The sequence below is a fragment of the Colletotrichum spaethianum genome (assembly GCF_022836535.1).
Source record: "Colletotrichum spaethianum MAFF 239500 DNA, contig78, whole genome shotgun sequence".
NCBI classification, from domain to species: Eukaryota; Fungi; Ascomycota; class Sordariomycetes; order Glomerellales; family Glomerellaceae; genus Colletotrichum; species Colletotrichum spaethianum.
In genome coordinates this window covers 1-22,204 of record NW_026054848.1, presented here as the reverse complement: position 1 = coordinate 22,204, position 22,204 = coordinate 1, and the positions used below count along the sequence as shown (strand labels likewise).

The 22,204-nt window shown below is 40.2% G+C and overlaps 3 protein-coding genes across 3 annotated transcripts; 2 read left to right on the top strand and 1 right to left on the bottom strand.

Moving 5' to 3' along the window:
* Window positions 1-14,307: 14,307 nt before the first annotated feature.
* Window positions 14,308-16,951, top strand: ColSpa_12833 (uncharacterized protein; the record flags this gene model as incomplete). Its single annotated transcript, XM_049279045.1, has 2 exons — window positions 14,308-16,905; window positions 16,943-16,951. 2 exons carry the CDS (start codon window positions 14,308-14,310, stop codon window positions 16,949-16,951), a joined length of 2,607 nt encoding a protein of 868 aa, XP_049135002.1.
* Window positions 16,952-18,503: 1,552 nt separating this feature from the next.
* On the top strand, window positions 18,504-20,341 carry ColSpa_12832 (uncharacterized protein; the record flags this gene model as incomplete). Its single annotated transcript, XM_049279044.1, has 2 exons — window positions 18,504-20,110; window positions 20,152-20,341. The coding sequence occupies 2 exons, from the start codon at window positions 18,504-18,506 to the stop codon at window positions 20,339-20,341; spliced, it is 1,797 nt and encodes a 598-aa protein (XP_049135001.1).
* A 237-nt stretch (window positions 20,342-20,578) lies between these two features.
* ColSpa_12831 (uncharacterized protein) lies at window positions 20,579-22,138 on the bottom strand (the record flags this gene model as incomplete). The annotated part of the gene is made up of 1 exon (XM_049279043.1): window positions 20,579-22,138. The coding sequence occupies one exon, from the start codon at window positions 22,136-22,138 to the stop codon at window positions 20,579-20,581; it is 1,560 nt and encodes a 519-aa protein (XP_049135000.1).
* Between the last annotated feature and the right edge of the window lie 66 nt (window positions 22,139-22,204).

The window sequence follows — 22,204 nt, the reverse complement described above, 5'->3', positions numbered from 1 at the left end:
AAGAGAGAATAACCCTAACCTAACCTAACCCTAACCCTAACCCTAACCCTAACCCTAACCCTAACCCTAACCCTAACCCTAACCCTAACCCTAACCCTAACCTAACCCTAACCCTAACCCTAACCCTAAGTAACCCTAACCCTAACCCTAAGTACACTCTAGAGGTTAAGGCTATTTCTGGTATTAATTATATAATTAATCTTTACTTCTATATAAATACTTTAAAGTATTTTTATTGCTTTTTAGATTACTTTTGCCTTTTAAGTGATTTTAGGTAATAAAAGTAAGTCCTTATTAATCCTTAGATATATCTTAAAGACAAGTAGTATAGGTATAATGCTATATAGATTAGCTATATTATTTAATGCCTTTATAGCTATCTAGAGAATAGTTTCTTTGTTTATGTTATACTTAAGCTTAGTATATAAGATATTATATATATACCTTAGAGGAGTGTAAGCTCTTTTTATCTTACCTATTACCTAGTAGGCTTCTACTAGTATTTCTTTGTATAATATGCTTATAATATTAACATAGTTCTTAAATTCTACTAATATAAAGTTTATACCTAGGTTATATATAATATAGTCTAGTAAACTAATATATATACTAATTTAGTACTTATAAAATATATTCTATATATCTTATGTAAATAAAGACTTTAAGAAAGTAGCTTTTTAAAAGCTTATCTCTATATTAATAATATATAAGGTGTTCTTATCTCTTAGTTATATAATATTTATAATTATTTTATAGTTAAAGTAGTTTTTATTTTTAAGTATAAACTTAAACCTCTTTAGTATTAAGTTATATAATTAATAATAATAACAAAACTTCTAGACTTTTTCTAGAATATTAATATTAATATTATAATACTTAGCCTTTTCTAGGAGGTAGTAAAGATAGTTTATATAAAGATATTTAAATTGTTTATAAAGCCTTTAGAGTTGTTCTTCTGTAAAGAATATACTAGCCTTTATATAACTAAAGTTAAAGAATAAGTAACCTTATTTCTGTATAACTAGGATAGGTTTTCTATTTTGCTATATAATTACGTTATTAACGTTATTAAAATATACACTTAACCTATTTATATTATATAATGAAAACAGGAATAGAGTAAAAGTATTAAAGATATAATATATAACTTTTCTAAGCTGATTCTCTATTTTTATAGTACTAACTAATATGATTAAGTTACTTACCTTAAATTATACATTTACTAATCCTAGTCCTTATAATATTGCTATATAAGGGTTCTCTTATAGGTATATAAGGACTTAAGGTTTCTCTATAGTAAAGAACTTTACTACTCCTGTATCTTATAGTTCCTCTTAGTATAATAAGATATAAGGATTATATAATAAGAATTAATAGGCCTTTAACGTCTTTAGTAATAAAAAGATATTCTTTTTTATTATATAATAGAAGAATAAAGAAGATATTAGAAAAGCTAATATCTCTTTATCTCTTATAAATTCTTCCTTTTTATTACATAATTTATCTACTAGGTTTTCTTTTTTAAAGTTAAAAAGGTATAAGGCAAAATCTATTTGTAGTTCTTATTTAAGTATACTATATACTTAAAGGTATTAGTCTTTTGTATAATTATGTTCTTTATTTAAATAATTTATAGACTAATAACTCTTTTTTTTATACATAAAATATCTTTTCTTAGATATTATATAATTAAACTTAGGTTATAATAAAGGTTAACTTTTCTAAGGTTATTAAGAAGATCCTTTATTATTTAATAGTCTATTATATAATAGTTATAGGTAACTTTTATTATTAAAGTATCTTTTATTTATAAAGTTAATATTATATAATATAGACTTCTTATTTAAAGTAACTTATAGTAATGCTCTTAGGCTAGAAAAGAATTGTTTATATATATAATATGCTTTAAGATTACTTAAAGTAGTTTTTAGCTCTAGTATACCTCTATACGCTTAGGTGACTTACGTACAAAGTATAATCTCCCTTTAAAAACCTAGGCTAAGTGCTAATTATATAAGAGGTATCTTGTCTAAGAGTATTTCTAATATATCTATTAGATTCTTATCTAGATTATCTTATTTGACTTATATAAAGAATAGATTTGTCTAATCTATTTAATAGAGAATATAGTTAATATTAGTATTAAAGTGTATTTTTAATATATTATATATTTTATTTTTTTGTTGGTCTAATATAATAGAGATAAAACTCTTCTATATAATTAGCTAAGATATCAGGAAATACTATATAGTATTAATCTTTAGTGATCTTAAGGCATTAATAAAAACTAATAAAGACCTTTACCTTATTATATAAGATATTATATAGCTTACTTATATAATTCTTATTCTTTTTCTATCTCTTCTAAAAGATTAAAATTATAGTTAACTTATATAATTTATTTTAGACTATTTATCTTAATAGTAAGTTATAAATACTGTCTCTTTAATGTAAAGGTATTATATAACTCTAGATTTATAGAAAACTCTTAACCTCTTATATAAATCTTGTTCTAAGAGGCATATTTCTTAAAGCTAATTATAACTACTTTTATATAATTAATGTTTAAGTTATCTATATATTATATAAGGGCTTAATTAGCTCTACTATTAGTTCAGCTATATTCTAAGGTAAAGTTAATTTAGGGTTTTAAATAAGTATTTAAGTTATTATAATTGTATAACTTAGTATAAGTACTATATAAGTAGAAAGCTATTCTTCTTACTCATTAAATTTTCTCCTAATCTCCTTAATAAATTTAACTAGCTATTGATTTATATTTCTTATTAGTAGTAATTAGAATCCTTTTAGCTTAATAAGTTATATAAACTCTGCCTTAAATGCATAATAGACCTTTTTTTATTAGAAGGTAGATTATTTGTTAAAATCTTTATATAATAATATTATTAGGTTTTTTTTTGATTACTTAAGATAAAGTATTTCTATGTTAATATATGTAATATATATAGTTATCTCTTTTTTAAATAGTGCTTATATAATATTAACTGGATTTCCTTAGCGTCTAGGATTCATAGTTTTTTTTTATATATATAGTAGGACTTTGCTTTTTACACTTATTTCTTTATATGTTAGTAAGTATTTATTAATATTATTATATTAGCTTTAATGATTATCTTTTAGATCTTCTTAGGAAGCTATGTTATATTTAGTAGTTGTTTTGTATTATATAACGTTAAAATTAGTTTATTTAGTATTATAGTATATAGTTATTTTATACTTTATATATAGTATAATAAAGATTCTTGTTTAGTTTAGCTTAGTAGGTAATAATAGGAATTTGTTTTATATAATAATAAAGTAAAAGTTATTTTTATTTTATTTATTTAGTTTAGCTTAATAAGTAATAATAAGTAGAATTAAGGCTTTTTAGTATAAGAGACTTTTTAGTATAACCCCTTAAGTATCCCTAAGGATTTCTTGCCTTGCATAAAGTACAAGACTACCTAATAGCCTAGCTATAAAGCCTAAGTCTTGTCTCTTTACTTTTACTAATCTATAATTACATAAAGCAATTATATAGATTACTAAGTAACTACTAATTAATATTAAATAGATTCTTTTTTCCTAAGAGAACCCGTTTATATAATTATACTTAAGTTAAAGTTAAAGTAAACTAAAAATATATTTTCTATAATTATCTTCTTAACTATAAGACTTAGCTTTTATACACAAGATATATAATTTTATATATCTTTAAGTTAGTTCAGTATGAATATACTTTTGATCCCCTTAATAGATAACTAAGAGCTAAATATCCAGTCTATACCCTCTGCTATAATGTATGTCCCTGAGTCGTGCATGTCGTACAACTAGCTGGTGCTGTTATTCTAACAAAAAGTAATATTTTATAAAATAAAAAAACTATAGGAATAAAGATAATATATAAAAGCTAATTAAGAACCTCTAATATTACTAAGAGGTAATCTAGTAATATTATAAAAAGGACTTAGAGGCCTTAGGTTAGTAAACTCTAAACTAACCCTTAATAAGCTCTAGTCTAAAATATTGCCTATACCCTAAAAGATAAGGTTATACTTAACCCTAGCCTTTATCTTAGCTACCTCTTAATCCTTTGCCTTTAACTTATCTAAAGACTATATACTTTACTAAATTAACTTAGAACTATAATCCTTTAAAAAGCATTTCTACTTTTATAAATAAGAAAGATAACTTAAAGTAGCTACTAGCTACGTCTAAAGAACTTCTATTTCTTTTTTAGCTTTTTATTTATCCTCTTTGATTTTCTACTGCTCTATTAAATAACAATTTACTATAAAATTAGCTTTAATCCTTTATATATAATAACTAAAAGTCTTATAAGTATTTATTATATTATTTCTATTACATTAAGTATAACTAATATAAATATAATTACTATAATATAATAACTCTTTAGCTATTTTATAGACCTTTTTAGACTTAAGACAATAAGTATAAGGTATTATGTTAACTCCATAGCACTTAACCGCTTTAACAAAAAAACAACGTTTATAGGTTTTCTAAGAAATTTTAGAATCTACTTTTTGTTTACTTATATAACTAGACATAATATTAGTATTATTAAAAAAAGTATAATTAATACTTTTTAACCTAAGAAAAGTAATATACTTATAGTAGTCTTAAGAATAAGACCTTGTAGAAAAAGACCTAATATTATGACCTAAATCCAGTTAATAACTAGTATAGCCTAAGATAAACCCTTAAAGTAACTAGTAAAGTAGCCAGATGATTTAAGTATATAGGCTTATAGTATAAGCCGGATTTAGATCAGAAGAACTAGGAAAGATTATATAATAGATTAATAGGATTACTAGTAATCCTATATAATCCCTTAGCTAGGATTATTAACTAGTAAAACTGATCCTTTACCTAGGATTATAAGTAACAAAAATGATCTAAGAAAGTAAATTTAGATATAAAGATATTTATTCTAAGAAGATAGAAACCTTCTATAGCTCTTTAGTAATTAACTTCGTGATTCACTCTCTTATAATAACTCTTAGATTGTTCTTCTATTATAAAGCTATTAGCTACTTATACCTAGATATACCTAACTAATCACTAGACACTAATAGACTAGCAAGATTACTAACAAGACTTATCTTACTGTTACTAAGTATTAACCTTAGCTATCTATTAGCAGAAAACACTACTATTAGATATCTAACTATAACACTTAACTTATAAGGTTATATAATAAGATTATTAATATTAAATTAGTATAACTTAATTAAATATTATAAAGAGTTATATAGTTATAAAAGAAAAGTTATAAGTATTAAAATAATAGTACTAGCTAGTTATATAATATATATAACTTAAAGATATATATTATAATAAAAGATATAAACTAAATATTTAGCCTTTATTTATTTATTAAAAGGATTAAAAGTATATTTATACTAAACTAACTTAGAGATATATAAAATTATTTATCTTATATGTAAAAGCTAAGTCTTATAGTTAAAAAGATAATTATAGAAAATATATCTTTTGTTTACCTTAACTTTTAACCTAAGTATAATTATATAAACAGGTTCTTTTAGAAAGAGAGAATCTATTTAATATTAAATAATAAAAACTTATTTCTAATTTCTAAGCTATTTTATATAAGGCCTTCTTTTATAGTTAAATATTACAATAACTTTTATATATAATAGTATTCTTATTATAAACTTAGTCTTATTAAAATTATAAATATTATTATTAAGTATTCTATAACGTATATATATAGTAAGTTAGTTATTATAGTAAGTTAGCTATTTCCTTTTACTCTCTAGCTGTTTATAGAAGTTAATTTAGTAGTATTATATAAAATTAATTAAAAATACTTATTATCTTCTTTTTTAGAGGTCTTCTAAACTACCTAACATGTTTATACGTTATATCTAGTCTTTTTGTAGTTACTACATTATTACCTGCTTATTTTACCCTTTTCTGTATAAGTCTCCTCTTAAGGCGTATTTTTACTTCTAGTATTAATAACCTCTTTTTTTACCTAGATTACTTTTACTTTAGCTATATTAAAGAATCCTTTAAGACGTAGTTAGGTTTTTTTAGCTCTTTAACGTTTATTTAGTATCTTATTTATTATATAAAGCTTATAGTACTTAGCTTTAATAAGAGCTAGTTTATGTACTAATTTACTAATACTTTTAGCCTATAAGTTAACTAGTTTATATAAATAAGTTAATAAGCTATATTAATAATTAGTAATCCTTTTCTTAAGTAATATAAAGCCTTATATAGCGTTATATACTATAGTTAGTGTCTTTAGGTCCTAAGAGCCTTAGCTACTTAAGCGTAAGTTAAATAGTGTTAGTGTCTTTAGCTTAAAATCTAAGTAAAAAATAACTACTTTTAGGTTAAAAGGGATAATATTAGTTTATTTAAAACTAGCTTATATATTTTTTTTACTTATTAAAGTAAAAAAGGTTACTTTAAAGGTAAAAAAGAAATCGTTTTTAGTAATATATATAACCTACATTTATATTAATTTCTTAATTTCTTTATTATATAACCCTAAGCTATTTTAGTAAACTAAAATAGCTAATATTAAAAGGCTAGAGCTTATATAATAAATAAGGAGGTATATAAAAAGTAATAATATTCTGTTTTTTATAGTAATTATTAAACTTAGTAGACTTATAGCTGTTATAGCTATTAAAGATTAAGAGCTACTTAATACTTTTTATATAAGACTTTATATATTTTTTAAAATACTATAGCTAATCTAAGCTAATCTAATTTATAGTTTATTTATTTTTACTAAAGTAGATATACTATTAAGGTAAGAATTAGCTGTTAGTATACTAAAAGAAAAAGTAATATTTACCTTTAATAATAATATATAGAGGTAACGCCTAGTTATCTTTAGATACGCCTTAAATAACAGAAACCTATTTATAATTACTAAGCTACTTTATATAAGGTCTTCTTTTATAATTAAAAGTTATAATAACCTTTATATATAATAATATTCTTATTAAAAAGCCTATTTTATTAAAATTATAAATATTATTATTATAAATTTTATATTTTATAATTATATTTTATATAAAAGCAAACTAAGCTTATGTAATTATAAGATCTTTAACTAATACCCTTTAATAGTTATTTTTATGTTAAAAACGTATCTTTAGTTATAGTTAGTGTTATATAAAGTTTTTTGCTTATTAAGGTCTAATACACGTTATAATACGTTTATTAAGGAAATAATTAGTAATTATTTCCTTAATAATGTATTATTAAGTTATAATAAGAATCCTTAATTAATTAGATTAATAACTCGTTCAAGAATCACTATTTCTTCTAGCTTAGCTATCTTTATTAATTTTAATTACGTTTCTTATTATAGTTATCATTTAATATGTTAATTATAAAGTATTATTCTTAGGATATTATAGATAAAAGTAGCCTTTTATATAGATAATTTTAGGTGTTTTTTAATAGCTTAGAGTATAAGGAGAATATAGCTTTTATTTAAAGTAAAACTTATTATTATATATAGAGTAAAACTAAGAGGAAGAGGGAAGGTGTAGAAGGAAGGGGAAGTAGGCAACTCACTATAATAGGTAACTCACTATACATATACGTTAGCTATTTTTTATATATCTTTTTAATATAAAAAGAATCTTTAATTAATTAAGTTAATAACCTATTTAGGAATTATTTCTTTTTTTATTATAGTGATTTTTATTAAATTTAGTTATTTTTTAGGTTATATAACATATATAGCGTATCAGTTTTAAACTATTATTTAAAGGACCTTAAAGGTTTAGGCTACTTTTTATATAGATATTTTTAAGTCTTTTTTAATAGCCTAGATAATAAAAATAATACAATTTTAATTAAAGAGGATAGTATGTTTATACATGGAGGAAAGTTGGTGTAAAGGTTAAAGAGGTAGAAAGTTAGAAAAGTGGCCTACTTGCTATGTTAGCCTACTCGCTATGTGAGTACGTTAACGTAAAAGTCTTTTATATAATTCTTAAATATAAGTCTTTTATGAAAGTAAACACTAAGCTATTATAGAAAGGTACTTTGGTTATCCGCTTAATATATGTATTGTCTCTTGTTTAGTAAACTAATAGTGATTAGCGGGTTTCTATTTTTACGTCTATTAGTAAAGTGGACGAGTTTAAACTTCTTGAGGTCAAAGGTATTTCCCTTAAACGCGCCCTATTCCAAGGCTTCTTCCTATTCTTTGACTAGTAGGCCACTGTTGTCCTCCAGTGAAGTCGAGCTCGCCAGGATAGCAATGTCTTCGGCATAGCCAAATCGGGACCGCCTTCTTCGCAAAGGCCGAATGTTGCTTGCTAGCAACCTAAGAGTCTGGCGGATCTCGCACTTCACATCATTAGGTAGGGGTTGGTCAGGCTGTTGTCTTGTTATGGTCACAAAGTCCGGATAAATGTCTCATGGTATATGTTCCTTCGAAGCGTACTATCTCAACAGACCTCTGCCTCAAATAACTGACTACTATCTATGCTTTGCGACTAAGGTTATTCTTACGCCACCGATAAATTAATTCCTGCAGATTGTTATGCTCTGTTACGGACTTGACCCCAGGCGGCTTGAGCATTTCAAAAGGATTCAAGTCCGTCAAAGCAATCTTGTCAAACTCCTGCCGAAATCCATTGAAGTCCCAGCACTTGCCCCACGTATTGGCATCAGGCAGGGGAATATCTGTATGGTCATACCATTGATACACTTGAGTAGTCATGGTTAGCTATTGTGCTATGTATAGAGGTACGCATGGGCTTGGGCAGGTCAATTGCTGGGCATATCGCGTTCTTGAAGGTAACACATTCAATGAGTGTGTCACGGAATTCGTCACTTACAGTAGACTCCAGGGTCTCCAGCACATGTGATGTGGTCCAAGACCATTGCTATGCAATGTGCTATGTGGTGTTCATGCATTGGAACTTCGTCTGTGCCATTCGGGTAATAGTGATTCTTGTAGAGGGCTTTTCGAATGTAATTGAGACAGTGGAGCCGGTGGAAAACGAGTGCATGAGCAAGGTACGTCTTTTCATTTCCAAGGTGATACTGCTCCGGCAGCATTACAGCAACTGAAGGGTCTTTTTGCATGGAAAGAATCTCTGACTCTGTCACTGGGATGACAGATTCGGTGGTGAGTTCCTCCCACATCTTGTCGATCTCAGGGTTCGGTTGAGCCCCCCAAGTCATGTCACCGTCACCACCATCGATAGTTTGGGGTTCATCGAAGCGTAGAGTCAGTGGGACGTTGATCCGATTCAACAGCGGAGCTACACCGACAGAAAGGTCATTAATGCCACCCTTCTAGCGTAGCTGTCATGTAGTGTTACTCACAATAAGAAGATACTTCTTTCAAGCACTTATTCATTGGCTCTTGGCGCCTCACGTACCATAAAGCCGCCACAGCCGGAAGAATAATGACCTGAACGATAAGAAAGACATGAAATAGTCTCTTAACAGTTTGAAAACGGCCTTTTCGATGGATCGAAAACGTGTCTACGTCTTCGTCATCATTGCACTCTCTATCCAAAGGGGCGTATTTCGCCTTCGACTTCTGGATAGAACTTTGAAACCAGTTAAAGAACATTGTAAGATATGTCTAGAAATGATCTTTAAAGGCATTCAAACTCACTGGTGTTCGGCTTGTGTGAAGAATGAATACCTGGAGGGTTTACCTGTAGGCGTTACTAGTTTGGCAACTAGCGGCATTCACTCCGCGCCTGATTTATATGAATGCCGCTCTGACTCGTATCAGACCAAGCTACCTCTAAGGCGACGAGTACTTTGCACTCTTCGCGTGAAGTAATCACTGGCGATATTTGAGTTGTCTACCACACTCAGGCGTTAACCTTAGTGAATATGGTGGCCACGGATTAACCTCTGAGTATGATACTTTGGTATGCTTGACTTCCTGGGGCGTCGATGTTAAGCTTTCTTGGTTGTGGTTGGTAGTGTGGTACCACGCAGAAATGAAACCCTCTATCGGGCACATTCGGTTCAAGCTGCCACCACCAGCTCAGCAGTGATATTCCTAGATCCTCGTGAAGTCTAGGCATGTTCTGACCACTGAGCGTCACAACTGTCAGTGGGGGTGGTACGATATATCCTTTCACGATCTAGCAAGAATTCAATGCTGTGGTACTTACCCCTGACATAGTAATATGCAGCTACATGATCAGTGATAACTAGAGGTGCTATGCTCGTTGAGAGGGGTAACTTTAGTATCGACCCAACGACGCATTGCATAATATGCGCAGAACTTGACCTAAGCTTTTGTTAATTAAGCTTTAATCTCCGCGGGATATACGTCGAAGCTGCAGAGGAATCGCCGAATGGAGACTCTGAAAGAACTTTGTAACTCAGCTATTCTGTCTTGGAATTATGATGTGTAAGTTGAATTCAGCGACTACGCAATACTGAATCAGCATTAGCCATCCCAGCTTCTAGATATTCAAACAGCGCCTGGATATCTTAACTATACGACGCCCAATACTGGAGCAATTGGTGTTGCATGAGAATCTGTAGAGCAAGTGATCATGAACATTGTGACAGCCCGCTAAGAAACCCAATGAGCGTTTGTAAAAAGCATACCGCGGGCTCGTGAATTTAAATTGGCCCGTGGTCATTACACGAGGAAGAGCCCTGCGGTGATATCGCGGCGTGGTGGACTGACGCGTACACTTCCTATTCAATAATCGGTACCGGCCATTCCATCCTTATCTTCCAGTCAACGGATGTCAAAGAAACTTTAAGAGCCGCAGCGCGTTGGCATCGGCAATTATCGCTTCGCACATCCACTTAAGCTGCCGAGCAATAGCTCGGAATTGCTCTGGTCCAATTCCCCTGTTGACGATTGGCACATTGCCGGATAGCCGAGATAGTTCCAGCTTGCATTAGACAGTGCTGTCCACAAATTAGAGCTAGCAAGTACTCCTTCCAGAAATCTGTCGGAGGACGCGAGTGGATTTTGGTTTTGGTAACATCTGAAACAATTAACTATAAAGCTTGAATTGAACAGGGAAGGCTTCTGCTCTGCTGACGCTCGGGGGACTACCGCAGTTGTTTCGACAGAGATTTTCGGTCGCTCGATGCCGGGTATCTCTGATTTCAAGACCTACCGACCGTCTGGGTGAAGCAAAGACTCACTGTTCCACTCGTTAATCAACATCCTCTAGAAGTAAGCTCGACCTGGCGAAGTAGGTGGCACCTCAGGAACGATACCCCGCATTCCTAGTGAGCTTCGAGTACATACCGACCACTAAGCGTCATAGCACAGTCAGTTGAAGTGGCGGAATGTTTTCTTCCACTACCTGAAAAGAAAGTTATATTCACCCATAATTAACACCACAGTCAACAAATGGTGATTACTTGCTATGATGAGCAAGCTATACCTAGCTCTAGCCAGGCTAAGTCAATCAAAGCTGGGCGCTCTAGTGCCGAAACTAAGCTCTTTCAGTGAGTTCGAGTATGCATGTTCCTTGAACTATTCAGTAACCGAATAGACTGGGATTGCGTGCAAGTAATGTGATAGCCAAGCAGGGCGCTGTCGGCCTGATGCCTCATCCCCCGGTCCTGTGCGACATGCCCGCCCCTGACTGATTAAACACAACTGCAATTCCTCTTTGAAATCGCTTAGTGATGTTCTTACTGCATGAAGGTAGCTCCGGCGTCGACGACTTCTGATGCAATCGCAACATAAGTCGAAAGTGTTCTAAATATACTACATCACTATTTCTACCAATATTTCTTCACAGTTTACCGGAGAGGGAAATACTATATTTTATAATGTCTCGGCTAAGGGCAGTAAGGGGAAGTACCTTAGAAGAGACAGTTGTGCACGTAACCGGGCCTACTTTTCTCTCTCTTTACCCTTTCCTACACACATACATATAGGCAGGCAGGGTCGGCTTACCGTAGGTACAAATAGCCTTATTAATAGTATACCTAGCACTTAATTTATTTAGAGAATGTTAGAGATTGAACTCGGTATACGGCTTTATTATGTTTATAAGAAGATATTCTGAAAAAATAGTGTTCTTTGGCGATATACAGCACCTGTTATAATGATTTAAAAAAGGTGATGATGTTGATCAAGGAGGAAGAATGCGGCATTTTTGGGTCGTCCAAATGTAGGGGTTATTTAGAAGTGGGGTATGGTACCAACACAAGCCTATTAAGCCGGTCAGGCTAAAGACCAGGCTTCCACCATCGTGTGTAGACGAATTGCATGCCTTGCGGGTATTTTCAGCGACCTGCTGCAGTGTGATAGATCGTCTCAAAATGCATCTTCCTTCTTGCAAAGGGGTGTGTAAGATCAGGCTGGCTGTCGCCGATGGTAGCCGTCCCCAGATGGCACTCCATATCTTGAGCCAGGCCATAAACATCATATGAAACCGAACAACGAGATAGAATCGTCCAACTGATCCATGGACATCAATTTTGAGAAGAATCAAAAATAAGATTCTGACGGCCTACAAGCATTACAAATTGAATTACAAACTCATATACCGGCATTGCAAAATGCCCTCCTTCTCCGAACTGCTTGCTTTTGCGAGCACCTTGCCGCAGGCCTGGAATACGTCCGAAACCCCTCATGGCGACCATAGCTTCTGCAATTCTCAGGTCGGTCTAGGAGCTTGGTGGATATATCTCACCGCAAGCCTGTTGATTCCACTGACTATCTGGAACTTCGGCCTCCTTCGAAAAGGGCGACTAGGCAAGTATTGGAATCTTCACATGTGCGTATATTACCAAAATCAAACGCAGAACTTCTTTTCGTAAATGCTAATATTAGGAAGACCAGCTATAAGATCAACGGGTCCTGAAGGATTGGGAAAACCACTTCATGGCCACACGAGCCCTGTAGACTCTTCGTCCCTGGAATTTGAAGTCTTGAGATCCGCCCAATCTTTCTGTTTCGTTCCCGCACGCGAAAGCACATCACTATCACTGAGCGGAGACCGGAAACATGAAAAAATCTTCCTTGTGCAGTGGATGGAGGGTAAATCGACGCTTCCTGTTTCGCAGTCCGATACTCATGGACTAGTCATTCCCTGTGTCTCGACTAGCGATATTCTTCCCGCCGGATTTAACCAACATACAACGCCAGATGCCCTTTCAGTGGCAGTCCATCATCTACATGCGACGCGAATCCATGATCAAAAGCCCCCTGTTGTTGCACTTCGACTTACAGAACGTGATGAATCCGAGACCATCAACAAGGTCGTCCCAAAGCTCTTGGAACTGGGAACACGTATTCTCATCATTATGCATCACGATTCGAGGCACACCTCCAGTGTTTCCCTTGAAAACGTGGTGGGGGTCATACTCGAGAACGTTTGCGTACTCCCTGATGGAGAACCACGCGACTACTTTCGGAGCTCGGCCTCACGACGCGTCGCCGCGAGGTGCGCACAAGAACGCGCAAGGAGGCCTGGGTCATTCTTCTTCTACGGGTTTCTAGATCTCTGGCACAAGCAGCCACGCGTGTCGGTGATCAAGCGCGCCGCGAAGCTGGCAAAACATTTCAGAGCCGCTTACGAACAGGGACCCGAAAACCCTGGGGAGAGAGAGGGTGAGCGTGGGTTCCCCAGCGCCTTTACGAGTCTTGGTGGTCTTGACTTTCTGCGGCAAGCCACAACCACCAATCTTCACCACAAGTGGTGTGTAGATTCTCTCGACGTCTCGGTGTCTGGCAGACCGACTTCCCGCAGGACTGTCTCGGACTGGGCCCCGATGGCAGAAGTTGAACAGGTGCTTCCAAGAGTAAAAGTGTTGATCTGCTCTGAGGCCTCTGCTACCGAAAGCCGGTGCAGTAACAGCGATCAGTTTGCTACTATTACCACAGCGCCAAAGCATCGTCCTGAACCTTTGACGGCAATCGCAAACTTCTGGGAAGAATTTGGTGAGAGAACATCCGAGTCATCATACGGATGTTTCCCCATCACTTCTACTCCTTCTCAAGCACAATACGATACTGTTGTGCAAACTCAGGTGCACCTCAAGAAGCTTAATCTTCTAGAGACAGTCGAGGAACGCACGTATCAAAGCATCCGAGAACAACTTCTGTGCTTGAGCGGGACGGGTCGCCCTTCTGGAGACTTGGTATATGCACTTCTCAAAAGTATTACGGACGAGCCTCGGGTCACAATCTATAAAAGTCTCGGCACAGGAATGCGCGCACGCAGCGAAGAAAATGGATTCTGGGGTGTCAGCCACTCCTGAAATGAGGATGACTCGGGCTGCGCTGACATCTTCCTGTCGCTCAAGATACCGGAAGGCTGCATGGCTGCAGTCGTCCTCCATACATGGCTTGCGCATCACGGGGTTTCCAGGGCTGAGCGATACGACCTCGAGCTCGACTTGCAGCATGCAACGTCCAACAAGACTGAAAGCCGGAAAACCGTCCCTCTCAGCATCGCAGCGGCTTTGAATCAGGCGACGGCTTCAGAGCTGCTCCGCCTGTGCCAGAGGGCTCATACCGCATCTCTCAACGACCCGATAACGGCGGCTATCGGCGCCCGCTGTAAGCAATTGCTCTTGGACAAGACGGCAAGGTCAACATGGTGTCGTGAGCATTCCATGGCCTGCCTTGATGGCTCTTCAAGCACGCAGGATCTACTTCGAAGACGTCATGAGCATTTTGCCCAAATAGGTGCAGCTTCTCTACCGGCCTGGGATGATATTCTTGCTCTGCTCGGCGACTTTGAGGTCCTCGTTCAGAATGCGCTCATCGATGGCAACAAGACGGTGTTGACGACTATTGTGGAGGCATTGGACCAAGCCTTCTTTCGGTCATCTGAGTTTGACGAGTGGCGCACCGATATGGCCACTGATTTGCTCTGCTTGATGTTCTTCACTGTGTTACGTAGGGAGGCATTCGACGACGTCTATCTCGAAGTTACGGATCGTTGTCCATACCTTCTACCCCAACCTGACCAAGCAGCTGTCTTCGCCGAGATTTGGGTCCTCGGATCTCAATGCGAGGCATACTTTGGTGTCACACCCCTCGAACTTGGCCGGGCCATTTACGACAGATATCAGGCCCACCTTTCCTGCTACCCCCCTCACACGACCGATGATCAGATAGGGCCACGTCTCGGGCTGATGACAATGTACCCTGACATCACTGCGACAAAGATCAACGCTGAGGCTGGAGCTACCACAGTTCCTCAAGGGTCTTACGGCTCTCGCCACAACAAAACGATCCCGTCTCGCAAGTCCGTGTCTTTGCAGAAGAAGCACGTCTTCGATTTTGGAGTCGTAACAAGCCTCCACCTGCCTGCCATTCTGGATACAGCCCTAATGTCCTTGTGGGATCGTGGTATTTTCACCTCGGGTATCGTTAACCCCGAATACATGGCAGTTATCGGATATGCTGTGTTCATATCCTTTCTCGTCTCGGCCGCCGTGGCGGGATACGCCGCAAGGACCGCCCACTTTTACATGCTTGACTGCGCCTACGAGAACATCATATATTCCCACGTCCAGTCCTTTTCTGGTGGCTGCGCTGTTGCGCTAGCTGTAGCTGCCGCTGGGATTGCCTTTTTCACCGTGTCGCAATCCCTCGCTACCGGTCTCGTATTTGCCGGGTACATTGTTGCGTTATCTGCTGCTCTGTCCCTTGCCGGGATCATGGCGACAATGCATCAAACTGGCAGCCCGCTCCCATCGGGGCGAAAGGTTCTGTGGCGGACAGCCCAGGTGCTGTTAGCCGCGCCTATTCTATCCGTATACTTTGACGGCCACGACTTGCTCATTTACCTATCGACATCATACGTGTTTCTCTTCCTCCTCCTCGCCCAGTATCGTCGGCTCTGTCGGGAGTGGACGGCTTGGCTTCCTCGGATCCTCGAGTTCTCCAAAGAAGACATCGATCTCTGGTATTCATCTAGAATCGTGAAATCGGCAGAAAGCAGCGGTCTCATAGGAACAGATGTCGCAGCGGACGAAGACCTGTCCCGGACCGCATCCGCATCCGCAGCTGAGAGACTGTTCCGAGAGGAGGTGGATGCTTGGACCCACGGCTCCAACCGCCGTCCCTCGGGCGACAAAAGCAATGACCCCAGGTCTCTTGTTGAGAGGGTTGGCAATGCCATGCCATACATCGAATGGCTTTTAGCCCCGAAGTTCCCCAGAGTAGACGCGCCGCTCATATTTAGTGCCGCCTGGTTTCGGGAACTAGACCACGTCCTGCAGACGCCGCGTCAAGTGCGTAACTGCCTCAAAGAACATAATGCCGTGGTACTGCTACGACTTGCAAACCACGATATCATTTCCAATGTGGCATTCGTCTTCATGGCTCTGATGTACCGTTGGACCGCTCTGTTCATGCAGGGGCGTTTTCCACATGTCGATGCGGGCTCGGACTTGCCCTCCCGTCTGAGCCTGTGCTTCAGCCTGTTGTATTGCGGCGCTTCAGTAGTGACTCTGGATGAAGAGTTGCAAGAATCATGGTTCTGTCAAAACGAAAATTCCCTGGAGAAGTTGACCGGGCTTGAGCTAGCCAAGGAGGCAAGCAAAGAACTGTTCAAACGGAAGCGACAAACATACAGCAAAAGTCTTACTCGCATCGTTCTCCGAATGGCATGCACGTTCGTCTGTTTGATTACGATTTTGCATATTACAACAGGCGACAGAGGCAGCCTCTATGAATTCGCTTGTTACAGCTTTGGCTACACAAATGCTGCCATCTTTCTTTTCAATGCCGGCTTTACCAAGAACATGAGCAACTGCACCCTTCTTGTTCCTGTATTAGCAATCTTCGGCTTATTTATCGGACTTCTTCAGCGTAAAATACCGCGGGAAGAAGTTTACGTGGAAACGGACGTGATTATGTTCAACATCACCGTTGTCACGGCAGCCGTTTCAACGTCAATCCTGGTATGGAGACGAGACTTGAGCCAGTCTCCCCACACAGATGGAATGAGCAAGCCATGCTCTGCCGAACTGGGGCATACCTCCTCTGGCCCGAAAATATTCACGCAAAAGACGTTGATTGACGTATGTCACGAGACATTGACAAGTTCTGAATCTTCTGGTACTTTGCTGTCAAGATGGAACACGGTTCAGGCTCTCGGGACCAGGGTTCAAGCGCCATCGCTCATATATGCTGGCATTACAGACAAACTCAAAGAGATCTGTCAGAATTTGCTGAATAATCGTCAAGAAGACGCCCAAAAGGGTCGCCTTAGCCATATTGCCAGGAGGGCCCTCAAGATGTGGACAAAGGGGGCCATATCTGTGTCATTTGCGCACAAAGACCAGTTTCTTGACTGTGGGCTTGACGATTGCTTTTCTATAAGCAAAGTTGACAACGACAATGAAATCTTCGAACTGGTTACCAGCTCTTTTGGTACTGCTGACATCATGAGAAATACCGATAATAATGCATTACTCGAAGTGAGCACGTAAGTAACCCCAAAAGGCAGCATCCGAGCAATTGTACTGGTCCCGTGACCTAAATATAATACAGAGCTGTCGAGGCGATCCTTCATCATACCAGTCTCATGGAAGACAACAACCCCTTCCGGGCAATCCAGACCGAGTACTTAGCGCGGGGCTCTGAAACGAAGACCCCGTTACCTGAGCGCATCAGGCATGAGATATTCACGGCATCCACCGAGACACTCTACCTAATCAGACTTGAGGCTGATGCTCAGATTGATCGCCACTTGGCACTCGGTATCGACATCGATACTCAGTGGATTTCCATCTCCGATTCCATGCGGCGAATAGTTCTCAACCGTTTCCTCGACCAACCGATCCTCCCCCACACTGATCTTTGTGCTTGGATTGATGAACACGGACCAGAAGTGTCTACTTCGAATTCTTATGCTAAATTCTGGCTTAACGTCAAGCAGCAGGTCCGCAAGGTCTTGAGTCGAAAAGTGGACAATCCTCAACCGCTAAGGTTGCTGAGAAACTCAAAACAGGCTTCCGGCCTGTTGACTGGGAAGCAGGGCCTGTCAAAAAGCGAGTGGCTATACTGCAAGGCGACGAGCGGAATATATGAATGCTTCAAGCTTCTAGCGATTGTCTGTAGCGGAAGCTCTGGGGCAGAGAGAGAGATCTGGTATCGCTTCTCCCACTGGAATCTCTGTTGCACGTCGATGGCGGCCACTTGGAAGCTCACACGAAGCATGCGAAACTGGTGGATATCAGTGATTCTTGGGTATGACGACCCGTCAGGTGGCTTGCTATCTCGATTGTTGCAATCTTTACAGCTGGTTTCCCTTCCATGGAGACCCAAGGCCATATCTACCACCCCTCAGACGAGGCAAATCCGTAACAATCTATGGAGCCAATGGTGTGGCTTCAACACGTGGAAAGGAGAGACACCCACCAGCGCAGTCGCCGCTTGCCACCCTGATGAGCTGATTCTTAGGAAGGAGCCGTTGCTCCAGGATTACTGGCGTCATCGCGATCATGGGCGTATCCCAGAAGCGCGCGAAGCTCTCACCGCGGACATCGACCGCATCATGACAGTCATCGGCCTTCCAGAAGATGTATCTGATGTATGCCCGCTGGCTCTCGGCTTCTCGAGCCTCTATAAGATGGGTCTGACCAACGAAACATTGCACGCAAAGAAAGGTGTTCAGAAAAGCGACCAAGGCTCGTTTCCCGACAACATCCCAGTCATCGTCACCGATATGGGCTGCTGGCCCGAGGCTCCTGGCGGTGTTTCGAACTGCCGTCGTGACCTGGTGAATGGGCACTCGACAATCGACAATCACGTTGTTGCTGAGTGTAACAATGAGTATGGTGTCCTGCGTTACCCAGTGAAGAAAAGCGTACGGTCTCTCAAGCGGCTACCGCTATGGGGTCTAGACTCAGTGACGGCCGATCATGGGATCATCAACAACCTATCGCAGTCTCAGGTGGACGATAAATCTGCTGACACGCATCTCGCGCGGGATGTACAGGGCTATTTTGTCCCATTACTAAGGACATTCGTTCGTCATGCCCGATGCAAAATTCCCTCTCGGGCCAGCATGACAGAGTGCCGAGACGTCCTCGTTTCCATGTCGGAATATTTCGAGCGCAAAGATTACGCCAAAACTTGGGACTCGGAGCAGACGGAACAGGCCTGGATCGAAGCTTGGATACAGCCGCTGGACCCTTCCAGATATACCAACTATTGCGGCAAAGCCAGCGAGATTTCCTTGGAGAGCCCTAGCCTCTCCGATTTGCGCGAAGCGCTAGCGTCCTACAGGACTCTCTTCTTCATCCTCTCCGTTACCATACCACAAGATGGTGATGCATGTCCCCGGGTCTTTCAAGCATCACACCACGGCTTTGGTAGCATGCTAGGTCTCGTCCTCAAGTACCGCCGTGGAGTCAATTTGGCCGTCTGGGACCATGCCATCCTTTGGCGAGAATCTCTCCTACATTTGAGCCCGGCACAGAGCCATCTTCCTTTGTTTGTTCAGTCCGCGATGCTGGCTGGCATGCGACTGGTGGGCCAACTGGCTTACTTCCACGCTGACGTGGTCATGCCATGTACATCCACCTTCAATCCTCTGTGGGAGACAGAAATTGGTACAGATCAAGGCCGACTAACCAGTCGGCAACTGTTCCACCGCAAGATCGAGCCAGTAGTGAACGGCATCGGTAACATGGCTGCCTTCAAGCCTACTCCGCCCCAGGAAGTACAGACAACGAGACCGACAGTGGTAATGCTGTCTCACGTGCAGCCCATCAAAGGCATACGGCCAGCTATCGAGGCAGCGGACGTGATTGTCAACACTTGGGGATTTCGAGACTACCAGCTACTGATATACGGCGCCATCGACCAACCGGGTGAATATCAAGTGCTGACCTCCTCCGTCAACGACCAACAGTCCGGCTACGCATGGGAGATTTCGCGCCTAATCGTTCAGAGGGGACTCGGTGATAATGTTCATCTAAAGGGACTAAGCAGTGACGCCACAAAGGCTCTTAAAAACGCATGGATCTTCATGAACTCCTCCCTTAGCGAGGGTCTGCCTCTCGCTGTCGGCGAGGCCGGTTTGACAGGCGTGCCACTTGTGGTGACCGACGTGGGTTCAACGGCACAGGTGTTGACCGACCCCGAAACGAAACAACGGTATGGAGAGGTGGTCCCGCCGAATGATCCTCTTTCCCTAGCAAGAGCGCAAGTCTCGATTCTGGCAATGGTGGGAACATGGACAAAGTTTACGGCAGAGGATACTGGCAAGATGGAGCATATGCTGACATATCACATCACCGCTCGAGATACGGAATACTTGGCAAGGCGAATGGTGGAACACGCAGAAGACCGGCGAAGGCTAGGCTTGCTTGGCCGTCAAGTCATTAGGAAGCGTTTCGACGGAAAGAGGTATCTAAGGGAACACGAACAGATGTATTGGGTGCAATGGCACTTGGATAGAACGCGAAACGCGTCGTCTCCAGTGCAACCACACACGAACGGACGATTTCCCTCCTGGAGAAATGTCAGCATGATACCTCTATCCAGGGGAATCCCAATGTAGTTAAAAACATGGTAGCATCGGAAATGACAGTCATGCGGATGGCATCTTTCATCGCTCACCTGTTACACCAGGCTCACGTGCCTCAACGTGAACTCGCCTCTTGCCAACCTAGCCATGGCTTCTCCTTTCATCAACCCCTCAACGTAGCATTGTGAAATGACTTGGTAAGCGCCAACCTCCTCGGCAGGTCTGAGAACAACGAGCCCATCGCACCCCAGTATGACGAAGATGGCATCACCAGGAAGTACGGGACGAATCGTTGTACCAAAGCGGCCGGCCTCTGTGGTAATAATTGGATACACCACTCCGACGTGCTTATCGAGTGACTGAACAAAGGCATTGGGCTGCCTACACTGGGGCAATGTTTCGTTGTCCTCCACATCGACATTGTTGAAAAAAGACCTGAATCTCCGACCCCATGGCTGAAAGTACTCGTCAAGCCGTGTGCACAGCTTCACCAGGTCCGCATATTTGGCATGCTGCAGGACAGGCCCCCAGCCGCGCTGTCGCATCGCCTCGGTGCGCGACGTCGAGACCTCGGGCGACGATCCCAGCCAGGGAATATCAAGAACGGTGGTACCTGTGTCGCAGTCCCAGCTCGTGTCCCTGTGAAGCGTGCGCACGATTGCGGTCTTGAAATCGTCGGGAATGGTGTCGGCACCCGCGGACGAGGGCTGCACGGCGGGGTTCCACACCTCAAGCTCGCCGCTTTTGCCCCAGCCCAGGTGGGGTGCCGTTCCGTCTATCACGTCAACCTGGAATCCTGCGGCCACGAGATGAAGACCGTGGTGTTCGACGCGGAAGATAGGCCGATGGCCTCCGCTGGCTTCGCAGTCGGTACCCCAGAGGGATGGGTCCCACGTGTCGGTGAGGTCAGGGACCCATGAAGGGATGTTGAGGCCAGTATTAGAAAGCCCGGCGAGCGAGAAGTTGAAGTGACCAAGTCCAATGATGAGGGCGTGGGCGAATTCGGAAAAGACTTGCCGGACAGGCTTGTTATAGTCTGGTTCGATATACCTGGCGATGTATTCAGGCATCATGCCCATCAGCCCGTACAGCTTGTCGCGCAGGTCTACAGCCCCTCCAAGGCGGCCCAACATGAGAAGCAAGGTCAACATCTCGACGTCGCCTTCGTTGCGGCTCAGATCCGTATCTTGCTTCCCTTCGCTTGTCCACGACTCCTGTCGACGTTCCTGTACCAGCAACATGAGCTCGACTAGCTTCAAAATGCGCCAGGTGCTTGCGCGTGTGGGTACGGAGAGCCGCAGGCTATGAGAACGATGTGCCTGCTCGAGGAAGTTGTGCAGCGATAGGAGAGGGAACCTCAGGGGACCGAATAGGATGTGAGGGTTAAACGGGCCGAGGCACTTTTCCTGTATGACCCAGACACGGGACCAGTAGGGCGCCTGGACGAGCACGTCGATGGCATTTACGGCGAGCTTTGTCCGGGCCTGCTTGTCGTCATCCTCGCAGAACAGGTCTTCCATGGCCGCGGTGGCACTCTTATCGTTGGTGGATCTGAGGATATAGTCGCTTATCAGCTCGAGTCCGGCGCGCTGCTCCTCAAGCACGTTGCCCAGCCAAATGGTGACTATCAAGGCGTCGCCAAAAATGGTGCCCATACGTTTGACTTGGCTGTTTCGGTCGGCAATATCCAGCTGATTGATACAGATTGCGTCAACCCACAA